This window comes from Pelobates fuscus, chromosome 7, assembly GCF_036172605.1.
Source record: "Pelobates fuscus isolate aPelFus1 chromosome 7, aPelFus1.pri, whole genome shotgun sequence".
NCBI lineage: Eukaryota > Metazoa > Chordata > Amphibia > Anura > Pelobatidae > Pelobates > Pelobates fuscus.
The window spans coordinates 22,411,904-22,437,405 of NC_086323.1; the positions used below are offsets into that span (position 1 = coordinate 22,411,904).

Here is a 25,502-nt window from a genome sequence, read left to right on the forward strand (position 1 = left end):
TCCTGACCTTTCTGGTAGAGGTAACGGTCTATGTCCGCATCCCGTAGTGCCTTTTGCACTGTCTATACAGGCACAATATGAAACATGAATTAAATCTACAATGTAGGCATTCCCCCTCAAAAATGTCATCAAGACTGCCAAGTTAGGAGATGTGTTAGGTGCCAGGAGTTCTGTTCAATGGTGGAGGTGAGGAAGGCTCAATTTATATCACAGGAGATAACGGAAAAAAATGAAAATAAGAATAATACTTTTACGAGTATAGGTTTTTACAAATAGCAGGAGTGATTCTACCAAAATAGAAAATGCAACACAACCATGTAAATGTGACTGCACTCCATGTCCTGTATGCAAGTAACTCACATAATGAAAGCACTTTCTCAGAAATGTTCAAAATATGTGTCTTATTCACCAATTCACAACGTCAAACCTTTATAGCTCGGAAATTCAGAGATACTTCTACAGTGTTGTGTGCTCACAATGAATGTTTTATCGAATGGTTAAAAAGAAAACACTTGCAAAAAAAAAACAAAAAACTATTTAGTGCCAAATATAGTATTTCAACCTGGCTGGCTACCAGTTTCTCTGATTGTCAATTGAATGTAGATTATTTACCTTCTGGTAAACTTTTCCACCAAGCTTCCAGCCTACTCAGCCATCCTCTATAACAGATCCTCTATATCGATTTCTGAAAATGTTCCCAGTTCAAAATGGCTGCCAGAGACTTTCCCTTTTATAATCCCAAATTATTTCATTTTATACACAAATACATTTTGGGCTGCTATATATGGGCTTGCCTACCAGACTAAAATTTGGCAGCTTGTTGGCCCCAGTTCTTTGATAGATCACAAAGAAGACAAGACTACTTTTTATCCAACCGGTTGCAATGTACCATTATTGCAATGTACCAATTATTTCATATGCTGCAAATTTTTTAATAAAAATTACAAAAACTATTTATCAGCACCTATAGAAGCCTTCATTATGAAACCAACACTCAATATGATGTTAGAAAGATCTCACACAAAATGCTATGTGATAACTCTTACGCAAAGCGCTATATCATTTCTTGGATCTATATAAATATAAAAATAATAATTGTATTGGCCAGGTACCGATGAAGGGTATCACAGCATGTCCTATCAATGTGATGTAAAACTGGAGAACACACAATGACCACTAACTCTTGTAGGCCATTGTGCGATTCTCTTATAATAAGTCGGCTGTATGGCAGATATTTTACATTCTTAAATTAGATTTACTGAATGTGAAATGTTGATAACCTCCAAAAAATACATAAGGCCCAAAAGCTGATTTTAATCATTTAGGCACATGCACTTGGCTTTACATCAAGAAACAAGTTGCGTCACCTTAATATAGACCTTCAAATGAATGTCTGTAAAAACTTGCTCTTTGAAGTAAAAAAAAGTCTCCATTAAAATGTCATTTTATGTTTTTGCTCCGGTTCTTTCATATATCTCACTTTACAACCAACGGAGCATGACAGCCATTCTTTGCCATTTCCCAGGATCCCCCGCTTCTGCTTTTTTATTTGTCCTTTTAATTATAATAAAATTATGCATTGAAGAAAAAAATCGTGATATATGTAGTCAGAATTTTATGCTAAGAACTTATTTTATTTATTTAATTATTGTATAAACTAATAAAAATGATTTAATGCTGCCTTTCATATTTAATAAACAATCCTTATAAAAATAATCTTAAAGCATACATAGATTTATATATACGTTTGTGGGACAAAATAGCAGAGTTTTTAATTCAAATCAGCTATTTTGTTCGCAATTTTGTAAATACATTCTCCTATAGCGACAGCTCACTGTTTAGTTCATAAAACACATAAATAAAATGTTGTATATAGTGATATAATATGATCACATAAAATATAACTATGATTCAAAAATCAATGCATCCTTGATCAATGGAATAGCGTTTTAACCCATTTTGTTTTTATACTCGAAATTAATACATATTTTGTATATTTATATCTTTAAGGCATAAATGCAGGTTTCCATAAACAGATACATATACACTGTAACATGTCTGACGTATGGTTTTGGTCCTGATTTTTACACTGCAATTATATCAACATATTAAAAAAAAAAAAAAGATAAGCAAATTATACAAATAAACAATATAAGAGTATACCATAAAGAAAAAAACTTGGTTTATTCCAAATAAGCGCCAAAGCACACCCTTCAATGTAAATTATAATAAAACATTTTAGGCAGCTATTTTCATTTTTTCTTTAACCATAACTCGAATAGACGAAATGCGGTGTAATCTAACAACATCAATTCTTTTCCTGTCGTGCCTGAATTAATTGCCAGTGATAATCAGTTACACAGCGTTGCAGAATATATTGGAGATTTACCAGTAATCTGATATTTATAATTTTCAGGAACAGTGATGAATTTCTGTGTAATATTTATTTGGAGTGTTGCTAGGAAGAAGCTCGCTGTGTATAGCGTCAGAGTTGAGAACAATCTTCTGTCCTCTAACCTCTCAATGAAAGGGTCTGTCCTCTGCTGTTCAGTTTCCGATGCCCTGTAGCCAATGACTGTGATTGATAACTTTGCTTCCCAAACAAGCAGTAACATGGCGACCTGGGTCTGTATTCCTGACCTCTCTAGTAGACAAACAGCCTCCAACTGTGGCCAAACTCTAAATGGGGGATGTAAACTTACTCCTCTGCCAAAATACTCCTGACTTAAGATGAAGTTGGGAGTACGTCATTGTTTTCTTTGCATGTACATGTGTGTTACATTCAACTACATAGATGGTGTTTACCGAGATTTTTATCCCATTCGGTCTTTGCTAAGATTGTGGTGAGCCACAGAGATTTTGTAATACAATGTTGGCATTCCATTCCATGTGTTTCTGACATAGAAACAGTTAATAACGTGGCAGAAAATTGCCAGGCCTGGGATCTGTATACTGACAAGATTACCGTACATGTCACTTTATTATTCCCCGCGCCACATACTTAAAAATAGAATTATCATCTCGGTGACATGGGGAAAAAAAAACTAATTCATTAACATGCTATGCCATAGGTTGTAAGTTAATGAACTGAACATGCATCGGGAAAACGTTAGTATGTTAATATGTAGCAATGTTTTCACAAACTAAAACCCATTAGATAATTTGTTCCTTTTTAGTGAAGGAAACAATTTCATTTGAGATTTAAACTTCATTTATTCTCTTTTGCAATCACTTATTTTAATATAAATATTTTGTGTATCTGTGCGGGTATCACAGAGCTCCACAGCAACCTACCACCATAACGTGTAGGGTGTATGACTGTGCTGTCAGTGCTACAATGATGTATAAGTACAGAGCTCCACATTATGAGTATCACAGCACTCCATACCAACTGAACACTGTGACATATGGTGTATGTGAGTGTGCTGCAAAGCTCTACAATAAAAAAACGACATGGTAATTTGCTTAATATATGGTGGTGTCACAGAGCTCCACAGCAATAAAACTCACAGTAATTGTGCAGTTTGAATGAGTGCATCACAGAGCTCCAGAGCATTAAGACTCCTGATAATGTACAACATGTTTGAGTGATTAACTGAGCTATAGAGTGTTGCACAGCAACAAAACTCACAATTATGTGTTAATTAGCTATTAGACAGTATGTGCCAATAATAAGAGTTTGGCCTTATCCTAAATTATCTACTTTAAATAGGTCATGAATTCACTCTAAAGGGTGAGTAACTAAATGGATTGGATATCTTCATGAAACATCAGAGTAATATATGCTTACTAATGTATGCATATATCGCTTTGTTGTTTCATTAGGATCTTCAATTAAGAACAGTGTGACATAGCATCATTGTTCAAAGCAACAAGAGACAGTTTCTTTTCTTTTTATAAAAAAACAATTAACTCCAAAGTAACCCTACCAGTGTTATAATCAGTGCAGAGATCGCCCTTGGGTTGTTTTTGAGATAAGAATAGGTCATTATCACTCACTAGAGAACAGTATCCTCCGCTGGCACACACACAGAACTGAGTATCTTAGAGCTACAGCATAATGCCATTAAAGAGGCACTCCTGGACCACCAGCTGTACGATTAGTTCCGGACAATAAAATATTTAGGAAGTGATGGAAGGAGAAAGGGGGTGTGGCCAAAAGAGTACGATATCGTTTTTATACTTCTACACAATTATTCAGATATTTCTGTGTCCATTAAATGTGCTTGAAGTTATCACATTGAGTGCCTGATATTTTTTCTTTAAAATTTTGATATATATATACAATTTTTCATTGGGGTAATATTGAAAAACAACTAGCAAAACCTGCAGCAGTTCCCTTGTCTGCAACCTTTAAACGCCCTCCTAGTCTAACATCGCCCAGACTTTCTGTGGCTGTCCAATCACAGACTTCCCAATGCAGCTCAATGAGAAGTATTTGCAAGGCAGGTGCTCTGAGCAATTGCTGCCTCTTGAGTTCAGCTCCACTGAGCTAAACAAACCAGGAAGTAACAGGACCAGTTATCTGATTGACAGCCAGGGGGGTGTAACAAGGTTCATTGAAAAATGTGCCAATTTCTGTTGAAATCTGCACTTTTTGTAAAATGAAACAATGACTCACTTTTCACAGATAAAGCATTACAGGAAGCTTTAAATGCTATAAATGTCTGTGATGTTCCTTTAATCCCGGACAATGGTAAACACACGTTTGCTGCTGTGCTATATGACTCTCTCCCCCCCCTACAACTACTTGCTACATGTTTTTAAACTCATGATGCACAGTAATAGCCAGGAGACAGGAAGAGATCGCTATACATGGCTGTCTCAATATCCATCTAGATCGGCACGCACCCTTCACCTAATGTAAGACGTTGGGATACGGTTGGGTGTAGGTTAAGACCACTGAAACATTGGGCTGGGAAATATAACACCTCAAATTCCCGTGAAACAGAAAAGGACTTTCATTATTCACGTATTTTTTTTATATATAGGAAAAAATAAAAAGTATTCCTCTTCAACATCAGAACCCAAAGTAGTAGCTTGACTCGCCTGTAGTACTTGAGATCAATTGCACACGATACCGCCACACCCATATGATTTAATTAGATAACATGTTTCCTGCAGCTCTGCACAAAAATGTAAATTAAAAACATATGCTATGCATGTATCAGTCCAGATTTCCCACAGCAGCCTAACAGGAGAGCAATTGGGCAAATTAGTTTAGAAGTGGGATTTCTGATGTTATCCAAATTGATAAACTAATTGGAAGAGTCTGTATCCACATAACAACCAATAACAAACAAGCAGGTTGGACATTCTGTATCTTATTGGCTCCACACAGATCTGCAAGCCTGGGTTACATCACTTGATCTGTAACCTGCATTATTGTATCTTACGTATAAAATGCTCAGATAGAAGAAACCGTAATGTTTTGTAAATTCTTAAATTAAAGAGGCGCTATCATGAGGAATGACTTCTGACATGTTGTACATATTCATTTACATTAGTTCTAATAGCCATAGACTATCATTTCATTCTATTCCCTCCTCCAGCCTCAGTCAGGCCAATTAGTGAGCGAGGACCAGTGTCTCTTCTCTAAACAGTGCATATCACAAGCCTCCCAACAGTACCGATTTTGGCAGGACAGTCCCGACTCTAGGGACTGAACTGGATTCTGATGCCAACTGCTTAATCTTAAAGGATCACTATAGGGTCAGGAATACAAACATGTATTCCCGACCCTATAGTGTTAAAACCACCATCTAGTCCCCCTGGGCCCCACATGCCTCCATAAATTTAGCACAATCTTACTGTATTCAAGCCTGAAGCTGTAACTCTGCATGCCATTTGCCTAAAAAAAACAAGCAGTCTGCTGACATCATCAGAAGTGGTAGCCTGATCCAATCTCAATGCTTCCCCATAGGATTGGCTGAGACTGACAAGGAGGCAGATCAGGGGCAGAGCCAGCACAATTCAAACACAGCCCTGGCCAATCATCATCTTTTCATAGAGATGAATTGAATTAATGAATCTCTATTAGGAAAAATCAGGGAGGGAGGAGATACTGAATGTTTGGATGCATTTTAGGCAGCCATGACCCAGGAAGGATCTCTAACAGCCATCTGAGGAGTGGCCAGTGAAGTTATCACTAGGCTGTAATGTAAACACTGCATTTTCTCTGAAAAGACAGTGTTTACAGCAAAAAGCCTGAAGGGAATGATTCTACTCACCAGAACAAATTCAATAAGCTGTAGTTGTTCTGGTGACTATAGTGTATCTTTTAACCTTTAATTTATATTTAAAATATTACTGAACATCACATAACAAAAAGATGTTACAGGTGATTTACAATGTTTTATACTATGTTGCAATGTCCTGAAAAGTGATGGGTCCTTTTTAAACGAATTATGTGACAGAAAATAGTTCACAGTTCCCTATCGAATCCTTATAATTCCCTAAGCATTAGAAAATGTCCAGTAAACGCAGATAATGAATTTTAACATGTAATCTGTCTGATACCAATCTCCAGGGTACCACTACCAATCTAACAAACTTTTTTAGGATGGAAGACTGCAAACATGGCTGCCTACAGAAGAGGTGGCAGGAGAGATCTTAAGGCAGGTAGTTCATTCGATCTGTATATTTGCTTGTGATTTCCCTTGCACAGAGTATAGATAAAATGTCAGTCCGTTCCTGAGTCTGTCCTTGTTATTCACATGTTTTGACATGACAGAGTCCCTCTAATTGTGCTCTGGCACTTCAGAGATGTAAAAGTAAAGCAAGATACTACTGCAGTAACCTTTTAAACAGGTCACTTAGTGATGGCAAGCTGATTAATTCTAGTTATTTGATCTCTAGTCTCCTCAACTAAGCACACATTAGCCTTGATATTTCTGTCAACCGTCACTTAAAGAAAAATAGTTTTTCGCTCCGGTTTGTTCTGAGAAACGAAAATCTGAAAGGGTCTTAACTGGATGATCTTCTGATCGCTGTTAGTTGGTGTTGTACATTTTTCTTGTTCTAATTCATCACGCAACCTATCTCTTTATTTCTTACTAATATCTGGTTTTAAACGTCACACGTTAAATCGAGAAAAAAAAACACAATATCAAGTGATGGAACTATCTAATTGAAATGTATGTTCTATTAACCTACTCTGTATACATTTACATAAATCATTTATCTCAAATATTATATATACTTATAAATATTACTCTTATAATAATATTGTTGCTAAATAGATGCAGAGCTTTGAGAGAGGGTTCTCTGGCTGCTTTGCCATCACATGTCTGAGGTTGTCCGATAACTTCTCCCAAAATAGTGAATAAACCGAATAGCACGTTAATCAAGCCTAATCGGATCGTTTCATTTTCGGAATTAGTTTCGTGGTGGCTGCTGCTAGTAGCCACTGCCAGTTATTATCAACTTTGACTCTCTAATGTACAGTTTGAGGGGTTTTTTTTTGGTTCAAGAGATACTACAAGTACCTTTTTTCTTTAATTTTAAGGCTTCCCTGGCAGTATTCGTTACGATCTGAATTTTTTCAGAACTGAGTTGAATCGAACCAAAAAAATTCTTCAGAATTAAAAAATTTCAAAAATCCAAGCCTATTCTATGAAGAACCAAAATTAGGTTCTAATTCGGTATGTGTGTATAATTATTTAGACATGTGAGAGTTGCTTGTTAGGATTGTGCATGACAGTGTTATTAGGTAGGTGTGTGTGTGTGATTGTGGCTAGCAAGGATTGTTCGACAGTATCTTCTCAATGACACAATCAGTTCCTCTGTACATTAATATCAATATAAAGTATATAGTCGATGCATTATACACAATTATGAATCTTCTGATCCTTTGGTCCCTCTTTCACAGTTCCTTGCTGATTTCTGCCAAATATTGAAGTGTCTAATTGCATAAAATAAAATGCATTCACACACATAGCATTACTTTGCCTCCTGCCATTCAGGTCCCAGCACTATATAAAGCATCAGTATTGTCAGCGAGTGAGAACGTAAGATCACGATTCGTCAGTGTGTCAGCATTGGGATAAGCAGTTAAAGCACAACACAAAGATTAGAGATTCAAAGCGGGTTATTTCTAAACATGTACAAATGTTAAACAACCATTTACAGGAGATAATTCACTTTTAACATAAATACAAGTGGATAGAAAATAGTAAATAACTCATAATGTGAATATTAAAGCTGTCAATCTTATTTATATCAAAAGATTTGTTTCTGAGTATCAACGTCTGAAAATGCTATTTTTATTTTTCACTTTATTAGGTATCGGAATCTTTTATCCAGTGCATTAATAAGACTCAGCTTGCTAGAGGCCCCATTGCATTTCGCATGAGCAAGTGATATCAAAATGTTTTTTTTTTTTAAATTGTACATATGGCTATCAGGTCTTCCCCAGTGTTAATATTTGACGCCACGTCCCGTCACTTTGTTGGATCAGGACATGCAGGACTGCCTTGGAGCTTTCATAGTTACATTGTACCCAGTGAAACCATTTAATTACGGATACAATTCTTCGTTGCAATGAGCTGAGCCCCGTGTGTGCGTAGTGCTATTATTTCTTATTTATAATGTGTTTTTTTTTTTCTCTGTGATTTTTTTAGTACATGGATAGAGACTTCTGAGATATGCTAGGGCACCTTAGAATTTTATAACTATATGACCTTGGTTAGTTAAGCATCGTGGGAATAGTAATTCAGAGACATGGGGACTGCCAAGCATAGCTAACAAAGTTCTAGATCATTCTTACATAGTTACATAGTTACATAGCTGAAAAGAGACTTGCGTCCATCAAGTTCAGCCTTCCGCACATTTGTTTTTTGCTGTTGATCCAAAAGAAGGCAAAAAAAACCCCAGTTTGAAGCACGATTTTGCAACAAGCTAGGACAAAAAATTCCTTCTTGACCCCAGAATGGAAATCAGATTTATCCTTGGATCAAGCAGTTATTACCCTACATTGAAAGATTATATCCTTGAATATTCTGTCTTTGCAAGTATGCATCTAGTAGCTGTTTGAACATCTGTATGGACTCTGATAAAACCACTTCTTCAGGCAGAGAATTCCACATCCTGATTGTTTTTACAGTAAAAAAACCTTTCCTTTGCCTTAGACGAAATCTTCTTTCTTCCAGTCTAAACGCATGGCCTCGTGTCCTATGTAAAGTCTGGTTTTTGAATAGATTTCCACACAATGGTTTGTATTGGTCCCGAATATATTTGTATAATGTTATCATATCCCCTCTCAGGCGACGTTTTTCTAAACTAAATAGGTTTAAATTTGTTAACCTTTCTTCATATATGCTGATATGTTCCATTCCTTTTATTAATTTTGTAGCCCGCCTCTGCACTTTTTCTAGTGCCATGATATCCTTCTTTAGAACAGGTGCCCAAAATTGCACAGCATATTCAATATGTGGTCTTACCAGTGATTTATAAAGAGGCAAAATTATATTCTCGTCCCGAGAATGAATGCCCTTTTTCATGCATGACAATACCTTACTGGCCTTGGCCACTGCTGATTGACATTGCACATTGTTGCATAGTTTGTTGTCTATAACAATTCCCAAGTCCTTTTCGTGTGTTGTTATCCCTAATTCACTTCCATTAAGGGTATACGTTGCTTGTGTATTCTTTACGACGAAGTGCATAACTTTGCATTTTTCAACATTAAATTTCATCTGCCATTTGAGTGCCCAGTCCTCCAGTCTATCTAAATCCTTCTGCAGCAAAGTAATATCTTGCTCACATTGTATTATTTTACAAAGTTGTGTGTCATCTGCAAACACTGAAACATGACTTTCAATTCTCCGTTAGACTTGCACCCAGTCTCCACTCCTTCAAAAAATGATTGAAAACTCACTTCTTGAGAAAAGGGTATCAGTAAAACTGTTAACAGCTTTTCATTCCCGCACCCTGACTCCTCTCCTGTAGCTTCAAAAATAACATACTACGTCCTCAGTGAATCCTTTTCTAGCAACCTTCTTTGATACCCCTACTTTTACCCTTTGTGTCACTATACCCCATTCCTTCCAGCATGTAAGCTCATTGAGCAGGGCCCTCAACCCCTCTGTTCCTGTGTGTCCAACTTGTCTGCATACTATTACGTGTCTGTTAGTTCACCCATTCTCAGCGCTACAAAATTTATAAATAATAAAATAATAATAAAATATTAAAAAACATTATTTAATATATTATTGCATCCAATATTAAAAATAAATATTTAGCATTTACCATGATCCCACCATATATTGGGATATATCTTAAGGACAATACCTTGCGGTTGATGACTTTACACAATAAATTACATCATACCCAGGCGCAAACTATGGTTAACAAATTATATATATAATAAGGAAATAATAGTTATATTATACATACATATATACTAATCATAGCCTAGATATGCCAAGAGAACAAAAAAACATGATTTACCAGTAAAACCAGATCTGAGTTTTAATTCCTGTTCCTTCCTTACGACAGCGCCTTTTCACCTTTATATTGTATTTTGCTCAAGTCATGAAGTCAGGTAATTACTGGGATATAAGCGATGCTAAATGCAGGTATCAAATTGCAGCAATGGGATTTATTTTAATCCAGTTCATCCTGTATTATATTTCAAGGTTTTTCTTTTTAATGAAATATATACGTCTAAATTTAAATTACACTTATACACGTTGGTTTAAATAAAAAAAGTAGAAAAAAATAAACATTAAACGACCTGGCATCCCCATCATTCTTCCGAGATTGCCTTCTGTCTGTTACAAGTGATGACACATTATAACAGGGTTTAAAACCAACTGGCTCCCCTTGTTCTTTTTGTACTTTCTGGTATGTGTGGGGATAGAGGGATCCCCCACACCCTGTGATGTTTGCTGCAGAGTTCCATTTCATTTTTACTCTTAGCGCTTGACCTAATCATGGTTTTATTTTAAACGTTATCTATTATATTTATTAAAAAAAAAAAAAAAGAAAAAAAAAATTCAGTTGCTTTTTCACTTCTACTAAATTCGGGGCTAGAGATCCATTCTAAAGTAATCTTCTCTCCGTGATACTGTGCACAAAGCGTATGACCATGGGAGAAAATACTCTGAGCATTCACACACATCATCATGGTGATCACCAATCACTTACAGCAGAGGTAAGTCTTCTGTACATTCACTCCCACTGCATGCATAGGTGTGTGTAGCACCTTTCATTAGGGTGTGTAAAATGAATGATAAAATTAATGTCTAAAAATAACAAAATGCTATTTGAAAAAAATGAGATAAAATAACTGGTTTTGGTGTCATGCTGATCATGAGTATGCAAGGTTAGTTAAAAAATGTTCCTCTTCAAAAAAATTGTAAGATAAGTCAATCTCATCTAAACGAGCCCATAAAAATCTAAACAAGGAGACAGGGAGGACAATATTGCTCCGAATTAAGGTGTTCCAAGGTACATCTTGCATACACCGATGGCTACACACCTCATCCCATTAAATATCTCAACAGCATTCAACTGTCAGCATTTAACAAAACATTGGCATGGAAAGTGCTTGGTTAGCAAATGGTTGAACTTGGTGGAAACAAGCAAAATAAAACACGATGTAGATTTTGAGCCTCGCTCCTCCTCCCCCCACCCCCCTAAATGATTATCCTAAACATCTGTTCTTATCTATTATTTCTCCCATTTAGTTTGGCTTGTCAGTGCGGAATAGTTTGCTTTGTTTTGGCAGTCTAAGCGCACGGAAAACCCTTAAAGTCAGTTCAGAAAAGCAGATCTAACAAACGTGATGCCTGTTACAATGACTCAAGTCACTATGATTCACTGTTCTACAAGATGTTCTATTTTATTAATTATACGCATATTAAATTATAATATTGTAATATGAATTCTTAAGGAGAATCAATTACATTAAAATTACTCTCTAGTTTTCGTTTTTTTTAAATTTATGCATAAAAAAATGCAAAGAAAAAGTAATAAATCCTTTTCATCCAAAATCTTTAAACTGCACGGCATAGAGAAGCTGACTGCACCAATACGAATCCTTTTATTCTGCTCTCTGGAGTCTGATCTTATCTCATAAACTGCACGAAGCCCAAGTTGGACAAAATTGTTATGGATAGCACTGAGCTGGGAATTCCAGGTGCCTAACTGACGAGGCTGCAAGGCTGTCTTATAGCTGCAGCAGTATTTTACAAATCACTAGTTACAAGTCACTCTCAGAGGTGCCGGTAGGACATTCTCTAAAAAAATAATCTTTATAATCATTGCAAAGTTTTAATGGAGCTTCGAGTGACTGATTAAATGATTTATCTATCAAAATGGTGAGGTTTGTAAATAAATCATTCGAAAACTTTTTTTAACAGTATTGAATCATTTGGAAAGCTTATAAACCAAGGCTATTGTTTCATGTGGTGGTTATAGTTGTTGTAGCGCACATAAAATCGTCTTTTCATTTTATTAGTCGAACCGTTTGTTTTTTAAAACCATTTGACAAAAACTGGGTCTCTCTTGGCATCCAAACACACATTATTTCAATTGTAGAGAGAGCCTGGGATTTGGGTACAGACTCAACCCCTGTGTGACAAACAACTAGGACCACAATGAGCACCATAACCACTACGAAAGTCTATAATGCTTAAGGTGATTTGAGTGCCACTTTAAGTGTTCAGCTTTTTCAGTGGAGAAGAGTTTTAACAATTCATTGCTAAGGAAGAACATATAGTAATAGTTTTTTTTTTTTTTTTTAAATATTAAAATGTAATTTTCAAAAATAAATATTTTTTGCCATTTAGGAAAAGTTGGTAAAATATTTAACTGGATTATTATATTTGGGCGGGAAGCTTGAATAAATTGAATGATCAGCTAGTAGGTTGTGTCCTTCAGGACAATATACAGACAGAGCGACTGCTATTAAACTCTCTCACCTTCAGCCAGAGCTCTGTGTAATCGGATGCTGACAGTATGAGTATGTCAAGGTGTGCCAGCAATCAGTGTATGAAGTCACTATGGATTCATACTGGTATATCAGAAGGAGATTTGTGTTACAACGTATCAAGCATTACACATGTAATAGTTTATGTCATCAATTCAGCATCACGTGAAATTTGCCAGAGGCATTATATCCGGCTGGGTGTGGTGGTTAAATAAATGCATTTATCTCACGATCTATATGCTTTCAAGCTGAATATATAAACTGACATTTTTGCACAATATGTATCCCTATCTGATAAGTAACAATTGATAGAGTAATCTAAAATTTTAGGTCAAAATAACTGAATCAGAATTTGTTTCCAAATGAAAACAATTTACAGTTTAGTAAATCATGTGAATTTAACTCACTAATATAAGATAACTCCATGCACCATAACTACTTCAGTAATGTGAAGCGTTCATGGCGCACAGAGTCTGTGTATTCAGCGTTTCACTATGACACTGCACATACAGAGTTTACAGGTGGGATGGCAAAAACAGTTTGCCCCGTTACCAGCGAACTGGGCCAGGGTACTCCTGGCATCATACTCAATACAGCGGGCGGAGGTGGTCATGTTGCTTGGAGTAACCCTTTAGTACCGCTGAAATCGTTCTTAAAGTGTAAGCTCACCAGCCAAAGTCCTACATCAACTCCATGAATATCCTTTTAAAACGTTTATCAAACAAAAACCCAAGAACAATGCAGGTGTGTTCGCTGGGATCATAAGAGTTCAAAAAGTTTTGAAATTGTTTGTTTTTCAACAATGTTCATAAGCAGTCAATAATAAAAACCATAAGGCAGTGAAATAAAACAGCAAACTCCACGAGAAGATTCGATTTTCCTGCCAATTCGAAGAGAAATATGTAATACAGAAAGTAAAAACCCAGTAATTAGTATGAATTGGGAGTGAAGTCACATGATGGGGATGGAGGATCTACAGAGCCTTTAGGGTTAAATGTGTTCCTTTCTCCCAGAGTGTATTCTCTCTCTAGTGAGCTATAGAGCAGATAGTGTCCACAACTTAAATATGTTGATATGAAACCAAATAAAATGTTCTTTGCTCTCATATTCCATTCCATTTTAAATGCATTATCCACACATGCCAAACAATTTATACAGCCAAAACATTGCATGCAGATTAACTCAATTTGTGGGTTATTCTCCTCTGCAATGGGTTAATAAAATAGTCGTGTTTTTTTATTTTTTTATTTAAAATGTTTTTAAATGGTTTGAAAAGAACAAAAGAGTGAGAAAACCGAAGACATACAACGCAGTCCATAAGCATTTGGACAGTGATCCATGTTTAGTTACTTTAGCTCTGTATTACAGCTACTCAGAGAAGGCAGACTGCCAGCGTTAAAGCGGAATTCTAGGCAACATAACAGCTCAGTGTAGTGGCTATGGTGCATCAAGTCATGGAGGTCATTCCCACCAAAGTGGACAGCCTATCAATAAGATCCAGGATGAAGGAAGTAGGCACTGACAATGCAGAAGTGGTAATCCCACATTCAAACAAAAAAGGGGCAATCTCTGGGAGGTGTGGGGTGACCCTAGACACCATAACAACTTTACCCCATCTTATTGTTTCTATTGCTTTAATTTGATAATTTAGTAGTTGCAGGTGTAGATCTGTGTAGTACGGATCCTGCCCAAAGTCTGTGATCCATGGACATTACCAAACACTGTGTATATTCCCTTGTAATTATCTGCAATACTAGTCTATCCTCTAGCAAGCATGATTGAATTCAGGTCAAGTGATCTGCGTGGACAGTCAAGAACATTCCACCCACTGGCCTCGATTCCTTGGTTTATTTATAAGTGTGTTTGGTGACATTGTCCAACTACGAGACAAAGAACTTCCCACCTTCCAGTAAACTTGGAGGTATTTAGTTGGAAGTAAACCGATTTCAGATTTTCTAGATTTCAGAACTCACAGTCCTGCTAATGTCATTGGCCACATTTAGCAATAAAGATAAGCGAGCCAGCTATGGTCCTATCACCTCCGTGTTTCACTGATGATGTGGTATGCCATGCTTCATGAGCGTCTACTTTCTTTATCTGCACTTTTCTCTTTCTAACACTCAGTTTCACAATAATCTCATGTCCAAAGAATTTTGTTCCAAATCTCTACAGATTCTCTATTTAATGTCTTTGCAAACCTTAAACGTGCTGTTTAATTCTTGATGATTGTTGGCTGACACCTTGTGGGAATCCCTCGAGGATGTGCTGGTGTAATAATTGATTATGGTGATGGGTTTGTCTGTATGATACATTTTGACACCTGTGCGTGTCCTTGCTAAAAACCCACAGCTTCAAGCCTTTCTTCCATATGTATGACTTTTTGGTTTATTAAAGCGATATCCTTCTTTATCTCTTTATACATTATTTTGTATCTCCTGAGAGATTTGTTTCAAGTAATTGTTGTTGACTTTTTTAAATATTTCAGTAAACACTGCTTGTGTTTTATTCCCATCATTTTATTATAGGTCCTGTCTTCTGCTTGAATAAATGAGGCACCGTCTCCACTTTCCCCAGGGCTGGATGATTGGGGTAGAAAAAAATTTGAGAATCTTTTTTTCAGATCTGGTGTCTTTATTTTCTGTTTTCTCCTTTCTTGGGGCTGTACTTTCATGTTGGGGCCAGATTATTATGACTATGATCTGTTTAGTTGGGCTGTTACTTGTATCAGGAGAAAAATAAATAACTCTCCTTTAAAATGAAGTCTGCCTGGTCTAGTTGGCCACCCCACTTCCTCCTCCTAGTCCCTTCAGTTGAATGCAGTGGACCCAGTCCCGTTATTTATTCCCTTTCTAATGAGATTTACTACATTTCTCCTATGTCTGCAAGCTGTGCAGTGAATAGATCAGATAAGTACTACATACTAATAAAATGATCAAATAGATAAGATGGGTGTTATTTATCTGTTAGAGGAATTGCTAGCACTTCTCTATCTCGACCGGTTTCTCAGAGCCTCTGTTCTCTGATGGAATTAGCTGAGTTTCCCTGTTGTGTCACACATCAGTTTTCCTCTTTCTTCCTCAGATAAATTCTATCCCCCGTTTCGGGGTCTGCCAAGTTGTGTAGACTTTTCGTACGCTGCCAGCACCTCATGTCTCCTCTCTCGAGGGTCTGTTTACATCCATGGCGTCCTTCGTCTTCAATTTGCAGCCCTCCCACCTAGCGTGGCGTGCGTCCTACATCATGGAGCGTGGCGTGCGTCCTACATCATCGCTCCGCCCCCTCTGAGGATCCTATTACGGACACTTGTGCATGTCTACACCATAAAAAAAGTTGACTTCAATGTTCTTTACAATTGCCTACATTTGATAGGCTGTTTGGACAGACGGATGGACGGACAGGCAGACAGATTTCCCAATATTCACCCAAGGAAGGCGCTATAAAAGGTACAGAACTTCTGATTTCCCAGTCACCTGTGTAACTTCTCTTAATAGCTTTTGAAACACTTTATAACACTTTATATATTGTTTTTTTGTTTTTGTTTTTTTAAATAAATATTTCTTTAAAGTCAGCCAAAACATTTCCTGTGCATCAAATAAAATATCAAACCCACAGACAGGTGTTCATGACACACTAACCCAAGATAAACAGGGGTGGCACGGCCATGACTAAATATTTATGGCTTCAGTGTCATTATAATAAATGAGGAAACCTTGTCTGATATTTAATATTCTTCAAATAAGATCAGTCCATTTCTGCCAGTTGTGTTTTTATTTTCTTTAGCTCCGATAACCAGACAGAACTGATGACCTTTGAAGATAAAGTTAATTTAAATTGTATGTGGACACAAAATAACAAATTGTACAGTAAAGTTGGACCTCTGCAGCCGAGCTCACACTGATCTGGCAAATCATTGTGTCGGAAGACGTCTTGGTTACAACATTTTTTAAATGTGAAGTTAAGGGTTAGTCATCTTTTTTGGATTTTGGAAGTCAGAATGTTTTTGTTTTATTTTCCACAAACACAATCAAAAGGTTAGAGGGTTTGGCCGCAGGGGAAAAACAAGGAACAGATTTTTTGGCACTGGAAGACATTCTTTTAGGGAGAAATTAAAAGCAATGATGTAACTTCCAAACATGCTGGGGTGACCTCGGAAATTAGTTCTGCTGGTGCCCCATGGGGTGAACAAATGGTCAGTATTTTCCTGGGTGCATTTTAGGATACCGTTGTGGGTGTGACTAAATTAACTCTGCACTTTCAATGCCTCTTGTCTGCCAATGTTTGGGGACTAGTAGTTTGCAGCTATCTGACTCTGCTAGTCTACCGGTCATGAGAACAATTTAAAGTTAAAGAATAACACATTTTGAAAAGCGTTAGGCAGGTAATGCAATGCTTTGCTGTGACAGTGAAAGAAAGAGCTTGTCCGTGTTCCACCCCAATGAAGAAAGAAGGGGTTACTACATCAGTAAGAGAAAATTTTGAAGAGAATTTGCTGGGCTTTTTCCCCTGCTAAGAAACATGTTGTGTTTTTTTTACCCCTGGTAAATAAGAATTTATTTGCTTACTGCAAGAAATTCATCTGGGTCCATAGATAAAAAGATAAACAAAAACATAGAAATAAAAGGTAATGGCTCCTGTTAATGTCATATTGCTTTGCCTTGTATAATCGCAATGTGGGAGCAATTTATCAGAATGTGACACTGTATTTGTAAACGTGTCTCCCAGCAGATTGCGTTGTTTGTCCTTTACATGTATACAGACTATATACAAATGTGAGAACTGTGCGTAAATATACAAAGCGAGGAGTGCTAGCTGAGGACACCTCCAGCACACCAAACAGAAATGCAGTAACACTTGCCCTCAGGACAAAATTCCTCCAAAGTAGCAAGATGCAAGAAAATGGATGGTTTGTACAGTCCGTCTCCAACATAGTCTGCGACATCTCGTTATCAATCATTTTTCTTTATGTATAGCATTGGTTTATCTTAAAAACCCTAAATGAACAAATGGTCCAAAATATTTGCTATGGCACATATTTAAACTATTGTTCCTAAATGTATTAAATTAACACTAAAGCATTAGGAAGACAAACGCTCTCCTCACATTTTGCAATAAAAACAATTTTTTTTTAAAATCGTGTTTTACTATTTTACAGGCTCTGCGGGGCTGCTTATCTCTCCTCCTCTTGCGATGTCACAGAGGAGCGTTGGAGGACCCAATGTACATGCGCATCACGTGGCAATGTTTTCTTATGGGGCTGCAGTCACATGACCACGCTTTATTCAGTATCTCCAGCAGGAAGCACGTCTAGTGGCTGTCAATATGGTAGCCACCGGAGGCGAGTTTAAAAAAAAAAAAAATGCAATGTTTTACATTGCAGGGTTAAACCTACTGGGCCGAAGTATCCAGGCAAGTTTTTTAAAATACATAATTAATGCGATAACATTGGCATTTGTTTCAAAAACAACTTTTTGGGGGCTATACTGTGCAGGTTTAGTCACCAAATCCCCAAATTATGTGTTTAGGGAAAAGACCCTCAAGATCGTATTCTGGAATTAAAAATAGAAAGGAACTCTGTCATGCTATTAATGTGCAAGTAAACACGACTAACAGGATTTTCACCAAAGTCTGAAATGTCAGAAATTCTAATTTCATTTAAAATTGTTGGTCCAGAATGACAAATGAAAGCATAGAGGAAGTATTCTAGGAGAATTCTTAAATTTTGACTAATTTTAATTCACAGATGCATTCCGACAATTCGCTTTTTAGTGATCCGGTGCATATATTTCTTTTTATTTAATTCTGAAAATATAAGCATCAGGCAAGCATCAGATTTAATAATTTAAGTAGAGTTTTGAAAAAAAACAAAACAAAAAAAAACTCTTACTTGTTCCTAAATTCTATTTTCTTTAATGTCTGGCTGACAATGTACCACAGTCTCCTTTTACTGACTGAAGTCACAATAAGAGTAAGTAACTTTATGAAATTAGTGACTCCCCTTTCACTAAACTGGCTTGAAAAGGGTACGTTTCTTTCCATGCTGGTTTTGTGAATGGGGAGTCACTGATTGGCTGAGAGTGTCAACTGACCGCTTTCAGCCAATCGGCAGTGCCACTGCCGGCGAAACTCCTTGCTTCCTGTAAGTGAAATTACTGAAGATGGATGCCACCGGGTCGGAGGAGAGGACATCGCCACTTGGCAACTTTGGGGTTTAACGGTTTGAGAAGGGTTTAACCCCTTGAGGTAAGAGTGCCTCTAGGGGCCTCCTTGCACCATAACAACTTCATTTAGATGAGGTTGCGTTGGTGCCTGAAGTTTCCCTTTAATGAACAGACCCTCATATTCATAACTGCCAGTGAAACTGTTAGCATCATTAGTGATGCTGTAGGGTAGTCTTGCCCAGAAAAAGTGCAAACCAGCCCATTGTACATACTGGCCAGCACCACTCATGGCAGATAATACCCAGAGTGCTTCTGAAGTTCTGGGTTTTGTGTGCAAACCACAAGTAAGTGCCCCTGTATCTGGGGCTTGTCTGTGATGAACACGGATGGTGCAACAGAATCGCTTCATCAGGACTGTGCCGCCAAATCTGGGCCGATTGAGAAGTATGCATACCTCATTATTACAGTAATTTAAAAATGCAGTTTTCTAATCCATTGTCTTTATGTGAATGTAACATGCAACCATTCCGTTTGTCCAGGACACAATAAAAAATGATAAATATTTCAAAGCATTTCTCCTGCAAAATTGTTTGGCGTTTAGTCACAAGTCCTAAATATCCATAAAAATACATCTGCAACTCAAGGCATTTGGACCTTAGTTTTCAGATTATCACAATAAAACCACCAATAAATAGATAAATAAATGTAACCCGAGTGCTCATAGTCGGTACCCAGTCACTCCACGCTATGCTAAGTGAATGATCATGGAAATCTATTTGCCACAATTTGGACCTTTTCACCTGCAGATATGTATGATTGAATACTAATCCAAATAATGACATAAAGCAGAGCAGGAAAGTCTAGAATTCATTTTAGGTATATTCACTAAACTGTGTGTTGCAGTGAAGCCTAAATAGAGCAGGGTAGATATTAGCTGGGCACAATTCCCTGTATATTAATAACACTTCATATAAAACAGATCAGTAATTGTAGTCATTGTGCTGCACGATTCCAGGACCCAGTGTCCAAAGTATAGCCACCATTGGTGTTTTCTTAACCTCTTCTATCAGTGCAAATTACATTGAAAACAGAAAACTCCACCATTGTGTTATTCAGAATTCCTATTAATAAGGCCAATTGAAAGATAACAAAAGAACGTGGGGTTGCGTCTCACGTGGGGTGAGTGAATTAGCACATTTTTAGCAGTTGTCTACATGGACTCTAGCGTATTTATTACTAGCATTTATATGGTGCCAACATATTCCGCAGCACTGTACAATTGTAGAAAGGAAAATATCTAGAGACCAAGAAGACCAAGAGACCAACTAAGCTTACAATCTATGAGGATTTGAGGTAGGTAAATATATATCATTAGGACACTTACTGCTGACGTGTCCTCCTGGCTGGGATTCGGACCTGGGATTCCCAGTTCTTAGGCCCTGACATTACTATGGGTAATTAATGGTGTTAAAGTAAAATTTTCTCCTTGGCTTTTTTCCTCCCTAGTGGAATGATTAATGGCCTTTTTTATTCCAGCTGTTGGGGTCGAAGAGATCGGTTCTCTAAACGGCTACTTCTCGGGAGTTTTGACATTAGTTCCAAGTTATCAAAGTGAATACACACCTCTCCATTTAGGGAGCCAGTGTGATGGAATACTTTTCTCCTAAACATTCGGCTGCCTGAACATCATGAGACCCCAATAAAGCTGGCATGTCAACAGTTACCCATCACTGCATTTTTTTGAAATTTCCTGTTTAATAATCAGTCAGTAGCCAGATGCTCATATCGCTAACATCTGTATAGACAGATCGACCACTGCTGGAGTTAATTTGTTAAACCAAGAACTGAACATTTGTAGCCAAAATATTTTTTTAGAATTTGACTTTTTTTGGCCTGTCGCTTTCCCCCCAATAATCCCCAAATCTGTAGCATTTTGCCCTATTTATTTATTTAAATAAAAAAAAATGAAATGTTATCTCTAGAATTCTTACTAAGTGGCTTCTATCAACAAAATGACAAGAAGAGACACTTACCTGCGAGAGGTTTAGCCTATTGAGGGGGTGGCACTGTTCTTCTACCCTTTCCACAGCTCCTGTCCTCTTCTGCATCCTTTCTGCTTCTTGTGCTAAATACAGATCCAAAACTGGCACACCTCTAGACCTGATGTCTGCTTCTGTTAGAGAATTAACCATGAGCATCACCCACACGGGTCTCTTCCTCTCCCAATTCCCAGCAATGGCATTGAAGAGGTAGTCAGCATACAGACCCTTGCCTCTCTGATCTGAGGTAATCCAGTGGGGCATCATATGCTTCACATATTCCAAATGCCTTTTTAGTCTCCTGTACAGATCCCTGGGTAGAACATCTTGCAGATTCTCCCCATGGGGAAGCATCTGACAGCTGGCTAAGGCAGAGATGGTATAAGGATCTGTGAGATCCAGCTCAAAATATACATGGTTGCTATCCTGAAATGCGGTTTTGGAGTTTTGGGGAATAAAGTCCCATACTCTGGTATAGGGAACATGTATAGTTCCAAACAGGTAAGCAGGTGGATTTCTCTTTACGGTCCATAGGAAAGAATTCATTTCTTCTTGCTAGAAAGAAAAAAGGACAAACGTTTAATATTATTCTATACTAAATATAATCATTATATAATATAATGTGTATTACAGGGTAATATATTATATACAAAGTAGAATATTAAAATTTAATATTTAGACACGCATACATATAAGCTTTGAAACAGCTCTATGAATGAAAAGGGTGATGCATTGCATTTCGTGTTCGCTACGAATTATATACCTTCGGCCTTTAAGGGACATTTAAAGGGACACTCTAAGCACCAGAACCACTATATATTAATGTAGTGGTATTCTTTCTTACAAAGTAAAATCTGAGCATTTTCTGAGAATCAGCAATGTTTGCATTTGTCCAAAAATATGCCTCCTGCTTACAATGCTTCAATTTTTCACATTAGGCGTCATCACACATAGCATGATGAGGCTAAACTCAGCTAATACTTCTCTTGTGAAACATTGAATTGGCGGAAATGTGACTGCGGTCATGAATGTGCTGTAGGTTTGCAAAGAGGACACTCTCCTGGTGTTTTATTGCAGGTAAATTTAATGGGGGTTTTATTGTTTTTTTTTGTTTTTTTTTGTTTTGTTTTTTGTTTTGTTTTTTACAAAGAGGATCCTGTAATCCACATTAAAAAAAATCCACACTAAACTCTTCTTATGTAAATGGGTAACATCGGAGGTGAGAATGCCTATACTTGTCACAACGGACTTTGGTCCTGTCCGTGTATGGAACGCTACATGCTCTCCAACTCAACATTAACTGACGGTGTCGTTTTTCTCTTATTGTTCCTTTCTTTGTTATAATCTAAAATTTGTGCTGTGTCCACCTGTGATTCTGTTGAATACTGTAAATTACACTCAGAAGCTGGTGTAGCTTTGAGTAACTGTTGGTGATGCATGCACGACAAAAATAAAGAATAAAAAAAAAAAAATCCACACTAATGATGAAAAATAACCATTTTTCTAAATTAACGTTAGAGTGTTTCTTTAACATAAATATTGAGTGTTTGAATCTCAAATGACCTAACCAATATGCAAAGCCAGATAGCCCCTTGCCTGTTTCTGTCCCATGGAAGGACCTCTCTCTCCAGTGATTTCTACTAAAGAGAAACTAGGGTGTGTGCAGATAACATAATCCTTTTAAGGATTTAAATCAAAGGTTTCAGCACCCCATGTCCCCACTCTGGGCCAATGAACTCTGGTCATTAACACTAAAACTCACCACCCCAGGATACAGTATCACTCTCCAATAGCTAGCGGCAAGTGGAAATGTTGAGCACAATATTATATAGATATATATACCTGTAAACACTATTGTAACAAAAGTAATACTAATATACATGCTGGCACACAGGTTCACGTACAAATACATGCTTAAAGACATAATATATGCATACAATTTTATACATAAATAAAATAGAAGTGCATAAAAAATCCTACATACACTCATACCTAGTGACATGCATGTACATACATTCATTCATAAAATACACGTACATGCATTTTCCAATAGTAATACTGCATACACACATGTACAAACATAACACTATACAAATGCAAACAGGTATACATGCATACATTCATATAAATTAACATATACATAGAAACATGCACACATATTCATATATAAATGCACATATAGGCAAATAAACAGGCACACATAAAATACATAAATCCATTATTGCACACACATCCCAATATCAATATGCAAAGATAAGTACAATATAAGCACACATTCATATATAGACAAATACATACAAATATAAATATAGAAACATAGATTGCTCATACATTACACACAATGCACACACATCACACACACTGTGCATATTGAGCACGCACACACAGAACATACTAAACACACTAAACACACAAATCTCATTTTGCATACACATCACACACTACATACACCACATGCACACATTGCACACACATTTAACTCACATTGCACACACACTGCATACATATACCTAACATTGTATACACACTACACACACATATCACACATTGCAAACATAGCTGGAATTTTCACACATAGTACACACACTACACACATTGCACACATAGCTGACACAGTACACACACACAGCAAACACACATCTGACATAGTACACACACAGCTGACATTGCACACATACTGCACATACACACAAACACACATAGCAGACATAGTACACACAATGCACACACACACATAGCTGGCATAGTACACACACTGCACACACACATATGGCTGACATAGTACACACACTGTATACACACATAGCTGACATTGCACACACGCACTGCACACACACACACAGCTGACATAGTACACACACTGCACATACACACACACATAGCAAACATACTGCACACACACGTAGCTGACATAGTACACACACTGCACACACACACATAGCTGATATAGTACACATACGTATAGCTGTCATAGTACACACACTGTATACACACATTGCTGACATAGTACACACACACGTAGCTGTCATAGTGCACACACTGCACACACACACATACCTGACATAGTACACACATATATATAGCTGTCATAGTACACACAGTGTATACACAAATAGCTGACATAGTGCACACACTGCACACACATGTAGCTGTCATAGTGCACACACTGCACACACACACATACCTGACATAGTACACACATATATATAGCTGTCATAGTACACACATTGTATACACACATAGCTGACATAGTACACACACTGCACACATAGCTGTCATAGTACACACAGTGTATACACACATAGCTGACATAGTACACACACTGCACACATAGTTGTCATAGTACACACAATGTATACACACATAACTGACATAGTACACACAGTGTATACACACATAGCTGACACAGTACACACACTGCACACGTGCCTGTCTCTGGCTCCAGTACTTACCGCTTTGGGGAAGGTGCACTGACCGGTGTCCATGGGGATCCTCCTGCTCAGGGTCTCCTGCAGAAGCAATAAGTACATGGAGAAGCCCAGCAAGCTGGTCCGGGGCCACATGTTGCCTCTTGGTGATAAGTTCCCAATGAGAGAGATCCGGCATTTAGCAAGTGAAGGTGTATTGTGCCCCCACTGAGGATGACATGCCCATCTCTGCCAGGACTGGCTGCCAGCAGGGAGCACAGGGGGGGAAAGGAGGGCTGCAGCCTCTGGCTACCGGGCTGTCCTGGGAGGTCCTGGTGGGTAGATGGGTGTTGTGGGTGCTGGTGCGCATATGGGTGTCCTTGCTCCCACTGGATGCTAGTAGGTTGCCCTGCGTGCTGGAGGTAGTTAGAGGGCTGCCCTGGGTGGTGTAGGTAGGTAGAGGGCTGCCCTGGGTGGTGTAGGTAGGTAGAGGGCTTCCCTGGTTGGTAGAGGTAGGTAGAGGGCTGACCTGGGTGCTGCTGCTATAGGTAGAGGCTGCTAGGGATGGAGCAAGGTAGGTACCTCTCTGCATGTCAGTAGAACACACTCATCCTGTAACAGCTGGGCGAGAGAAACTTCCAAACTTACTTTTCAGTCACATCTTAACTCCATGAGAGAGCACTCCTCCCACTAGAGGGGGCAGACACACAGCTCTCCTACAGCCAGATCCACCCTGATAAACAAGGCAAACACATGGAAAAGAGACCTTCCCTCTGCAGCCATCCACCCTGAGACACAGGCTCAGAGAGACCCACACTCACCCTGAGACACAGACTGAGAAAGACCCACACTCACCCTGAGACACAGACTGAGAAAGACCCACACTCACCCTGAGACACAGACTGAGAGACCCTGGCATTACCCACACTCACCCTGAGAAACATACTGAGAGACCCACACTCAC

General features: G+C 37.8%; 1 protein-coding gene across 1 annotated transcript in view; it reads right to left on the reverse strand.

Moving 5' to 3' along the window:
• The window catches only part of TRABD2B (TraB domain containing 2B), a 263,245-nt gene extending 238,036 nt beyond the window's left edge, over positions 1-25,209 (reverse strand). The window contains exons 1-2 of the mRNA XM_063427781.1: positions 24,584-25,209; positions 21,126-21,686 (exon numbers count right to left, since the gene is read on the reverse strand). Coding sequence (XP_063283851.1) covers positions 21,126-21,686; positions 24,584-24,694 — 672 coding nt within the window. The 5' untranslated portion in view covers positions 24,695-25,209. The remainder of the gene's footprint in view (positions 1-21,125; positions 21,687-24,583) is intronic.
• Between the last annotated feature and the right edge of the window lie 293 nt (positions 25,210-25,502).